This window comes from Corvus hawaiiensis, chromosome 3 (assembly GCF_020740725.1).
Source record: "Corvus hawaiiensis isolate bCorHaw1 chromosome 3, bCorHaw1.pri.cur, whole genome shotgun sequence".
In the NCBI taxonomy this organism is placed as follows: domain Eukaryota; kingdom Metazoa; phylum Chordata; class Aves; order Passeriformes; family Corvidae; genus Corvus; species Corvus hawaiiensis.
This window is the reverse complement of record NC_063215.1, coordinates 93599231-93611268: the sequence shown is the minus strand read 5'-3', so window position 1 is coordinate 93611268 and position 12038 is coordinate 93599231. Positions and strand designations below refer to the sequence as shown.

At 35.3% G+C, this 12038-nt stretch overlaps 1 protein-coding gene across 4 annotated transcripts in view; it reads left to right on the top strand.

The window, feature by feature from the left end:
• MTA3 (metastasis associated 1 family member 3) overlaps nucleotides 1-12038 on the top strand; it is a 137826-nt gene that overhangs the window by 46926 nt on the left and 78862 nt on the right. For all 4 annotated transcript variants that reach the window (XM_048297265.1, XM_048297263.1, XM_048297266.1 and 1 more), the window contains exon 7: nucleotides 8049-8151. In XM_048297265.1, the coding sequence (XP_048153222.1) occupies nucleotides 8049-8151 (103 nt within the window). The remainder of the gene's footprint in view (nucleotides 1-8048; nucleotides 8152-12038) is intronic.

Genomic DNA, 12038 nt, shown 5'->3' with positions numbered 1-12038 from the left:
TGAGCAGTAGGTGAGGGGAAGATTTACGTGGAAAAAGCTGTCAACCATAAAGTTATTTTTGGATGGGATTGAGGAGCTAGTGTGTCTACCTGCTTGCCTACCTCCCTTGTCCTACATACAGTAATTTGGGAGTTCACAGTCAGTGTCTAAAACCAGGTTTCCTGTCAATTCAAGGTGACCTCACTGGGACCCACAGAGCAGAAAGCAAAGCTCAAAGTCTGAAATAAAAAATACCTTTAGGGGCAAGTACAAAAGGAGATGGTTATGCCTAACCCAGGTTTGCTTCTAGATGCCTTGGAATCTTGTAAAAATTTATTTCACCAAATTCAGTGTGAAATTCATTGAAATTTTATATTTGACAGAAAATCTGGTAAATTAGCAGCAAAATAAATTATAACTTCAAAATATTGGTTAGAAAATGGCAGAAGTAGAACAATCTTTGTTCAACTATAAGATGGTGGCTTTCTATTTCAATGGATTTTTCAGAAGAAGTGCATGGAACAAAGATATAACAAGCAGATCTAGGAGTTCCTATTTGTGGAAGCTGCAACAGAACACCAGACATAACAGGTGTGATGGTGCTAACCCAGTAAGACTTACCTTTATGGTCAGAATAGAAGGAATTGCTGAGCCTTGATTCATCTCATCTGAAAATGAATATCTAAAATAGATCAGATATTTAGATGAGATGAATCCCAGCAAATAATAAAATTCCTGGTTATATATGCTCAAATATATTTTGTTCTCAAATAGGGTTTCTGTTGGTGGCACTTTTGACTTTGAGTTAACATGAAATTTTTTCTACAATATCTTCCATAAGTAAGAGCTGTTTCTTGAGGGTTAACCAATTTAAACATGGTAGTCCTTTGTTAGATTTGAATATTTTTTTGTTATTAAGCTCATACAATAAATTTTGCTTAATTAACTGTCAAATGCTTGATCATCACGAACAGTAAAATGCACTTTACAATGTTGTTCATGTCACATTTTAATAGGATTATAATATCCTTTACATCAGTTTTGACTATCTTGCTTCTAGGGAGCTGAGTTAGTGATTTTTGTGCTGGGCAATTAAAAGCATGTTTATAGAATTTTATCAGTTTTACTAGAAATTAAGCAAAACACATGTAACTGGCCTCTTGATGCCTGTTTTCAGTAAAACTTTGCTTCTGATTAATCATGCATTTGCAAGGAAAATCTGTAGTTTAGGGCTGTGGCCACATGTACTAGAGAAGCTCAATTAGGTATTTGAAGCTTTGCAATGTAAACCATAGTGTTTTCTGAAGTGTTTTCAGTGATGTTATTTAAAAATACTTGTTGCCTTGTGGTACAATTTGTTGAGGTATTAACTGCATGTATAATTTTGATCAAAGAGACCAAGTATGGTCATGGAAATTTCTGAGCTTCAGTTCTCAGATCATTCACAACTTCTATGTTAACAGTCAAGGATAAGTTAGAAGAGTTGGAAATTGTGCTGTTATCAATTAGATTTTTTAAAAGCTGTGCAACAGTTGAGGTGAGCTATGCAGGTTGTCCTGCTTGGGGATAGTTGGAGTGGGTTTTTTCTGTGGTTGTTTGGTTTCTTGTTTGTTGGTTGCACCAAATTGTAAAAGCATGTCTGCCTTTGTCAAGTGTGATTTATGCTTGAGGTGAAGTCCGTCAAAGTTTTGGTCTTCGTAAAAAAAGAGCCATGATACCCTGCTGCCTTTAGCTCCTTGAGGGGACTTAGGCTTCTGTTATCAGTGTTCTGTTTGTTATGAACCTCTGGTTTTTCTACAACTTGAAGGAAATGGTTAAAGTAGCCATCTTATTTTGGCCCTCTGGTTGCAGTGCAGCATGAATGGTTTGTGCTGCAGACCATCGTTGGTGTGGAAGGTTGTGCATGATAGCTGTCATAGAGATTTTGTTGTTAATGATAGCTGTAGAGCCTTGGCTGAGGTTGTTCAAATCCTAAATGAGTTCTGTCGGGTAGTCAGTCTTAGGATGGATACAGTTATTTATGGTGTGCTGTGTATGTGCTTACTATCCCCGTGAGCACTCAAATCACTTTTCAAGCAGCAACGACTTTGCTGGTATTTTCTACTTCAGTAACTTCACCTAAAAGGACTCATTGTAAGTTCAGATTTTTGTTTCTTTGCTGTTTTACTGCAAGTCGGATTTTTCTTCTAAATTTATTCTGTAGGAGATGAAAAACAAATAGCAGATGCAGATGAAATATGGTTTTTTACATTTGAGTAAGTCAAAATATATTTTATCCTAAACAAAAAGTTCTCCTTTAAATTTTTTGTTTACATTTATTCACATGAGAAGTCTTATTTTTCTTTAGAATCCTTAAGTCACAGGGAATTTGCATATTTTTAACATTAAGGTTTTTAAAAAAAACCAAACCAACCCGAAACTGAAGTACCACAGTTTCATTTTAATTTAGTCAGGGTTTGATTTTGGTGTGTGTTTGTTTCATTAGGTTTTTGTTGTTGGGGTTTTTTTATTTGTTTGTTTTGGTTTTGGTTTTTTGTTTGGTTTGGTTTTGGTTTGGTTTTTTTGTTTGTTTTGGTTTGGTTTTTGTTTTGGTTTTTTTTTTGAGAATGCAATGTCTCTGCATTGTGGCATCCCTTTTTCGAAAGCAGGTATTTTAAATACTACTAATATTCATATGTAGTACAGTACTGCTATTATTAACACTCAGAATCATTTTCACTATGCTTTCCTGAAAACTCTATTGCCTCATGTGTTTCAGGAATTTCAGAAAAACTGAGAACAGTTCTGCAGGGTTTTGAGAAAGAGGCAGCCTCATTTGTTCCTTCCTTCCAGCACTGGGTATTTCCATAAGCCAACCATTCTCGATGCAGCATTATGTAGGAGTTGGTCATTAATACATGGTTATAGTTCAGTTTATTCTGAGCTCAAGTGTAATTATTTCTGTTAATTTCTAGGAATTTAGAACATGATGAATTAAAGCTCTTTTGAGTGTTTTGCGAGCTCTTGTCTTTTGATCATCAGTGATTAAATTATAAGTACTGTAAAGCTGAACACTGAGAGAACTTCAGGTCACAGGAGGCAGTTTTATTTCAAAAGGGATTTTTCAAGTGAAGAATGGTTAAATGTTTTTTATAAACTCAAGCTCTAGAGGATAGGTGGTGATTGGACTATGCATGTTTTATTCGCTTTAAAAATGCCCAATAGCAGTTTAAATACTTGTAGACAAGTAACAGGCCTATATTACATTATATCTTTCACTTGTAGTCTCTATACGTAGCCTGTTTTTCATTTCTGGTCCATATACATGTCTTACATTCATAAATTTTTACTATGACATTTGTGTAAGCATGTAACTGCTTATCTGAATAATTGAAATCTGAATACACATCTGTCAGGCAAGCTAAGGCAGAGGGGAGATTGTTTTGAAATTGAAAGGTAAACTGATAATTTTTCTTTTGCCTACACTTTTCATCTAAGCTTTCTCATGTTACTGTGATCAGAGAAGTTATTTGCATGTGACTCCATTATATTTTTTGAAGAGGTAAGTATAAACTTTTGAACTTTTTATCTGGATTATTTTTTATTATCTGTACTGGTGAGAATTGCAAATGATAAAAAAAATTAAATAAAAATGAGTAATAAGAATTTTATGCAGAATGAATATGCTGACTGTTTTAGTGAGGAACTAATGTACTTTTTGTCCAAGGAGAAAGATCAGATGTCACATTAGACAGACAGGCTTAATGTTTGGAAATTCATTCACATACAGTACAAGAAAATTCATTGTGAGTCTATTTTTCTCCTCTGCAAGTTAGAGAAAATGTTTGCAGACTGTCTAAATAGCAGCATGAGAATGTGGTTCATGAACTGAAACCTCATTTTCACTGACTAGTTGCCTATTTTTACAGTAATGGCACACAAACGACACATGAAACTATGTTCTAAAAACCATTTAGTATTACCTGCAGATAGCATACTCCCAAGGAGTTCAGGCAAAAACCTGCTAACTGCTTTATCTGCTAAATCCATATTTCAGTGAAAGAAATTTTGTTGTGTTGCATGGTCAACTCATCTAGGAGAGGATAAGAACCAACAAGTACCTCTCTTCACATCCTTGCAATGTTAGCTAAGAGCTATTCTTGTTTCACAAGTACAAAACCGACACACAGAGATGAAGACGCTGAATTGAATTCTTAAATATGTGCTAAGCATTAAGAATATGAGCCTCTACCAGTGCCTTCACATTTATCTGCTTAGATGTCTGGTGAGTCTGAGGAATTAACACATACATCAAAACTGGCTGATTTCAGGAGGTTGTATGAATAAATGAATTTGCTTACTAGGAGGAACTCTCTGGTTGAAATTCGTGGTCTGGTCCATGGATACAATTCTGTCCATGGATACATCTGCTGTCTTACAATGAGCAAAACCCCACAGCTACAGGTTTTCTGTCCGCTGTAATTAAGGATCCAGCATCTGGTATCTCTGTTTTGCATATCCTGAAAGGTGGATTCATTCAGAAAGCTGAGCACTACAGGTGTTTAGTTTGCATGTTTGGATTGAATTGACAGCTAAATTACTTTTTGAGAAGGAGAGTAAAAAAGTATCTTGAAAAATAGTGCAGATCGTGCAATACATAAAAATAAGACTTTATACATCATAACTGTCTTTAAAATCAGATACCTCATCAACTGTTTGTCATTAGAAGTGGAATTTGCATTGTTTCATTGAAAACCATTTTTAAAATAAAACCTAACGTATAGGTTCATATTTCAGTTTCTTAATAGCATATGACATTGCAGTATTGTTATGTATTTATTAAATTAAAAGAATTTCACTCTAAGAAGCTGCTCATAGTTTATATTGCAAGTTATTTTTTTTTAGTTGGATACAAGAAGAACATAGGATCATACTGAATCTGATATCTTTGGGGTATTTGTCTGCAAGAAGTGAAATCTAAAAGACTAAGTAGATCTTTAATTTCTTGTACCTCATCTTAAATGCATTTGGTTTACTTTTTATTTGTAAATTTTTTCTTCCATTTTTTGTTCAGAGGGGCATATTATGCTTTCATTTGTTTAGAAGGACTGACTGAAATACAAAACATTTTTACTTCTTTTTTAGAGAAAAAAATAACTTATGTTTTTATTAGAAGAGAGCCATGAGAAATAAGGAACTGAATGATTGATGAAGAGTAAACCAGACATATTTCTGACCATCTACTAATGTTTTCCAATAAAATTAGTCATCAGGGTTAGACTGGCTATAACAAAATTATAAGCAGTGATTAGAATAAGTTGGATGTACTGGTATGTCATACCAGCTATTAAAAAAAAATTGCCTGGCACTTCTCAGAAGCTGGTGGTAAGGGAGGGTGACACACTTAAAACTGAACTTCTCAGATGCATTGAAAATGTTGAAAGTAAAACTCCCCCATTCCTTTGTGACCTGGGTTTTGCAATATAATGAATTAATACTATGACAGCTTTATTATCTGTTCAGTTTGAATGTCTTATACTTTGGCATCAAATTCAACCATGTAGAAGAGAAATCTTGCCGTGCTAACAGAAAAGTTGCATCTTAGTTTTAAAGTGATTTTCTCCATTAAAAATCCTATAGGATGTGGCACAGGCACGATCTGCTAAGGACTGACAGCTCAAGTAAAACACAGAGGGTTTATGATTATTATTTGAAAGACCTGTTTGTCTTATGTGATCCTCCTATACTGATGCTCTCAGCACAGGCAAAGGAAGTTAACAAAAAACTTATTCCTGAAATGAACTTTGCAAAGATTTCTACAGCACTTTTTGACTGCCTCCATGGTTTGGTCTGTTTGGGTTACTTTCCCTGTTTAAGTGATTATATCATGCCATGTAAGTGGAAAATCGGGAATTAAGTAGCTTTTTAAAGTGCAGTTTGGCAGACTCCACTTATTTTCTGGAAACCTTTGCCTACCATTGTTGCAGTGATATTTAATATTGCAATTATTATATGTGTTTAGATTATTTTGGTATGGATATTCCATTGCTTGTATCCTATTTATGTCTACTGCCATTGCAAAATACTGCTTGGCAATGTTTCAGATTCACCTTCATCAAGAGTTACAACACTTTATGGTAGCAATTGCTTGATTACCTCTAATTGAAGTAAGAATTGTAGTATTGCAATTTTTTTGTTCTTTTTGCAGACTTGATTCAGGAGATAGACATGTTTTGATTGAATACTGGTGCTGTGTTTGTATGATCTTTTAATCTTTGTGAGAAGTGTAATCTACCTGAGTGTTGTTATGATCTCCAGAATATGTCCTGAAACAGTTAACTAACATTAAAGATATTTAAAAACTATATATTAACAGACTGAAATGAAGTGCTCAGAGAATATTTATAAAGTGTAGAACATCACCCACAATGTGTCTGTCACAGATGGAAGAAATGAATGTATTGACAGGTGTGCAATCGATACAATAAGTTGATAGACCTAAAATCGTATCCAAGATGCCAGAAATCAAGTTTCTCTCCAGTACTGGATGTCAATTAGCTTGAACAGAAGCTGAAGTCCCATTAGGCAGCCAATCCTTTATTGCCTGTGTATTGGAAGAAAGTAATTTACTGTGTTTTTCTGAGAATGTGACTGTGAAATTTGTTCCTGAAACATTAGCCTGACAGCATGGTGCAGTTCTAACTTGTGTGTTTGCTAGGGATAAATATATACCACATTTTAATTTCTTTCCAGAATCAATGTGCTAGAGAACTCACCATATATAATATGATTTCAGAAGAGCCAGTGCTTGGTTTGCTGTCTGCTTCCAGACTCTCAAGTGTACAGGTTGTTTCATGTCTTGATGATACTGCGCAAGATTAGACTGGCTGTTTTCATAAAGTCAGAAGAAATAGCACAGACTAAAGTGATCTTCTGTGTGATCAGAGAGGTGCCCACACAGCCTAGATTTTCAAAGGGAGTGGAGTGGCTGTATCTGACAACAGGTTTTCATTCTTGTAGGAGCGTGTAGAAGTCACAGACAAGTACTGGCAACCAGCTAAACATTAGTGGTTTTCACATGTTCGCTGAGGGAAGAGCACCCTCCTATTCTAAAACAGTAGGGAAAGACAATGATTCTGACTTACTGTTGTCATCTCTTGTGGCCACAAATGTGTTGGCTACATCCCACAGGTAAATCTTTTCATACTGGTAGAATCTGTGGTGCTTCCTCCATCAGCCTCTGACATGTTTCTTACTTTACAGGAGAAGTTATTGGTGTAGTAGGCAAGACAATATCAAGGCTTTCTTATGAACGTGAATCCTTGTACCAAATTCACACTTCTCTGTTCTTCTGTGCAGTACAAATGCCATACTCTTGTAACAATGAATATAGGGCAAATTAAATTTTGGGACCCACCCCCATTGTTACAGCCATGTCCGTGTACACAAATTGTTCTGTTCAACCAAATGAAGATCGGAAATGCTGATGTAGTATATAGTAACTTTGTTGTGGTGAAGCCTTACGTATTTGTTTGTAAGAGGCTAGAACTACTCAATGTACTCAGAAATTTTAATAGTATGGTTTATATTAACACTACAGATAATGTAGTGGCTGAAGAGGTAACAAAATGCCTAAATATAATAGACAGCATTTTTGCATAATGATTTTTTTTTGGGGGGCAGAATACAAATTGGATAGAATTTAATCACTAAAGCTGGTTAAGTATAAAATTAATTTTAGTATGGCTTAAGTGAAACAGTAACTTTGATACAGTAGACAAGCAATTTAAAGAAGTCACTGGTTACTTAGGTAATGGTTTCAAGTTTATAATAACATTTTATTAAGGTTCGTTGATATTATGCTTCCTAACAATGTCTCCTTAAATTGAAATGCTGATGTTAAGGGAAGATATTTATTTTGGTGGTGTTGCATTATGGAATTTAAATGGATAACTGCTGATTGTTAAGTACTCCGTGTGTATGTGTATATGTTTAAAAATGTACAATGTCTCTTTTAAACATAGTGCATGAACTACACAAAGAAAAACATTGTGAGTAATAAGTGTTTTGTCCCATCTACCTTTTGACAGGAGAATTAGATGACAGAGAACAGGCAAAGCTGGAAGTAAAAGTGTGGGATCCAGATAGCCCCCTTACTGACCGTCAGATTGACCAGTTTTTAGTTGTAGCACGGTAAGATTAAAATCCTCTCATAAAAAAATCCTTTTCCTTTTCCTACTGACTATTTATTCCCCTATATCGTGTTACTCATCCTGTTTGCCATTTTGTGATCCGTTCTCCTTCCCAGAGTTAGCTAAAAGAGAAAAGCAGACCATGACCCTTTGTATATTTATTGAAGCTACCAGTACAGGAGAGAGAAAAAGAAAGTGAGTTTTGGAATAATGCTACACTCCCTGTATTTCAGGTTATAGTCAAATTTGATACTTTGAATGTAGATGTCACTTTGCTTTCCCAGAGTAAATCATTTCAGTGCTAATAATAATTCAGTTTTGTGTTGCAGTGCTTGGAATTTCATGGCATAAAATAGAGGTTAAAGAGTAGAAATAAAGAAAATGTTAACAAATGGAATGGGTGCAGAACTTGCCACACGTGCATGTAAGCTGAATAATATACGGTACAATTATTTTGGATGAATGTTGAAATAAAGTTTTGAAGTGATGTATTTTATTAGTGAAAAAAATCAGGTCAGTTCAATTTTATAAATTAACATGATTATGCAGATTTATGAAGGGAACATCAAAGTGCTTTGAATTAATAAATACCTTTAAAAATTATTTCTCTACTTAAAAAAAACCCCAAAAACAAACCTTCAAAAATTTGTAGGTTTCTTACTGAAGAACAATTCTACATTCATGGGATACAGCAGGTTTTGCCTGTCCTCTAATTCATACTTACAAAGGTACTGTTCTAATGATAACAGAGAACACAGTTTACATATGGATTTTATCCTGAATAAATCCATCTCCTGTGTTTTCTGTAACCTGCTTGCAGAGTGTAATATCAAATCTTCTTAGGCAAATAATCCTTTTACATGGCTTCTAGTTTTTGGTTTTTTTTCTTTCTTTTGAATAAAACATTTCAGGAAGGAAAAAAAAAAAGTTGCTCTATATTTTCCACCTTATGTGTATGGTGATATGGGATGCTGATTTACTGGTTGACAGTTCAGGTGCTGATCCTTTTGGTTTTTTCCTTACTCTCCCCACCTGGAGTGTTGTATCTTTTCTATACAGTACTAATTTTTTTTTTTTTTTTTTTGCTTGCCCTTGTTGAATTTTCAAGCAAGGCAGAGGGGTTTAGGTGTTAACAGGTGTCCAGAAGGTCACAGGGTCTGGTAGATGTCCCACAGAAACCAGGAATCAGAACTACTTTTTCCACAGGCAGTATAATACATGGCGATGTATGGCCAGTCTGTTATGGTGTGCCCTAAAAAACATTTGCATAAAGATTGTGAATTTTGGAAGAGTTCATTCATTGCTTTAAAATTCCTCTGCTTGCTGTTTTTCAGCCACTCTGGGGAACTGAAGTAGTATTCTGTGGAGGCAAAAATGTTCCCAGAGGAATGTAGCAGTAATCAGCCTGCTGGGAAGTAAAAGGAAATAATTAAATACATAAAGAAGAATATACTTTTCCTGTTATTTAAGACATCCTTTGCAATGCTGTGCCCTGACCAAGACTGAATTTTTTTTACAGTTGATACGTTTCTGTAAAGATGGTTTCTGTTACAGCGGATCATGGCTGATTAATTGTAACTATCCAAGGTCTTGTGGTAGGCGAATGGCCATCTGGAATCAGGTGTTACTCAGGTGCAACTTTGTGGATGTTCTTCCACAGAACTCCACTCATCTTTGGAAGCTGCTTTTCAACTGACAGAAACTGTTCCCAAGCTCCCATATACTTGTGTTCACAGAATGCAGTAAGTGGCTTCTGAGACAGATTTTTATGAATTTCTGGAAAAATAGTTCTGTGATGATTTGGTGGCAGCTGTCAATTTGCTATGTTGCGTGCTTGCAGGATTTATACTGGACCATTATATAGGACCATTAAAAGCTGCTTGAGTAACAGTGGAGAGCTGGTATTATGATCTGGTGAACAGTGCTTACAGACAGCTCTGCTGTGGCCTAACTGCACTAGGCATTGGCTGTGCCTGCTGGATTTCCAGTTGGAATGGTCTTTCTCTGGTTACGTTCAGTTCTGCAAATTTGAAAATATGACAAGAAAAATTTTTTCTTGAATACCTTCCCATGTGTGATTTTCGTTAATTATGTGTATGCTATTATGTTTGACATTTTAAAAGCATTTTCAAGTGATCTTTTTTAGATGCTGCATCGAAGGAATTGAGTATTTATTCTAATTTTTTTTCAGTCTGATCTGGTTGAAAGAAGACTTGCTTTTGTCCTGAAATGCTTTAGCTTTTTCAATCACACAAGCAGCTTTGTTGGTTTTTTAGAAAGTGTTTAAATACTTTTGTATTTGTGTTGCCCATTTACAAGTATATTTATAGTTTACCTTGGGCACATAGCTTTCCCAGTCTTACAAGTTTTGTTTGCTGTCTCAGGAAGCAGAGGCCTTTTTTTCTAGATTTATATGCATGGTCAGTCTGGGCATCTCACTAAGCCCTAGTATTTAATAATTTCCTGGATAGAAAGGTAGAAGAATATGCCTATCCTGTGCAGAAATTAGAGGTAACAGTGCCAAAAAAATGGCGGGGATTTGGAAAAAAGTGGAAGGATTCATAACCTTGGCCTCCCCAAACAGTCTTGCTTGCCATACAAATCTTGAAAGTATCTTATTACTGCTACTGAAGCATAATTTGGGTAAGGGCTCTTGCTTGAAATAGCAAAAGCATCTTTTATGAGAAGCTTGAGGCATCAGACTAATGTATTCTGAATTTGAGTTCTCTTTTGGGTAATGTTTGTGCTGTGGCAAGGAAAAGTCCAACAGCATTTTTTACTCCATTCAAATAAGATACAATTTCATCAACCAGTTTTGCTTCTGTCCTATATATTGGCCATGTTTCTTTTGTGTCTACCAGCTTCAAAGGACAGGAGTTTGAGAAGCTGCAACAGCCGTTTCTATCTGTTAGCAAATAATTTAGTACAGTAAAAATGGAATATTTGGTGATGAGGGCCTAGTGTCTACACTATGCATTTTGAGCAGTTTTATTTTTAGTGATAACTCTAGCCAGATCCTGTGGACTAAATATCTACAAGTATGTGGAACTGCTTTTAGCAGAAAGCCAGTTTGTATGCTATGAGATACTTCTTGTTGGTTAAAGAGCAGTCGATAAAAACGCTGGGGACAGGGGCTTTGAAACTCCGTTGCTAATTTGAACTGATACAGATACAGCCCATTTCCTCCAGTCGTCAGTCTGTTATCATTTCTGATATACAAGGAGTACTTCATTTCATTGCCAGATCTTATGTTCTGTTTCTAATTCTGTCCCAAGTTGCACAGTGTTAGGAAATAAAAGCTTTCCTATTGTCCGCATCACATAGTAGTCCTGCGTTTTTTTGGTTTGTCAGAGTCAAAAATTATCCTGCCCAGTCTCAAATGCACTAGGAGGTGTGAGCTCTGGTCTGGACAGATGCTGAGAGCTCAAGAAATGACCCTTTTTTTTTTTTTTTAAATTTTCTTTCTGTCTGCTAATTTGGGCTATAATTCATTACATGATACATTTTTGGTACGTTGTAGTTCTGTTTATGTGCTTTATGATTCAGTGAAACCATTAAGAACATAGTTCTTTCATTCTGCTTCATCTAACTACATTATCAACATAGTCTTCTGGAAGGAATATATCTCTAAATGAAGCAATTTTACAGACATTTGTGGTCCCGGCTTCTTTCCAACTAAACCGAAGTTTTGAAATCTAATTAAAAGAGCCTTGAAGCATTGCATCTCTACCTTAAAATCTTGTGCTTGGATTTCTATGACATTAAAATGGCTTTACATACCTCTATCTGACATATTTCTCTTTATTTGAATGCCACTTATTTTTTGATGTAAAATCACAGAAGAATGGAAAATTACTTGTTAGTCATGTTAAATTAGATCTTGATCCT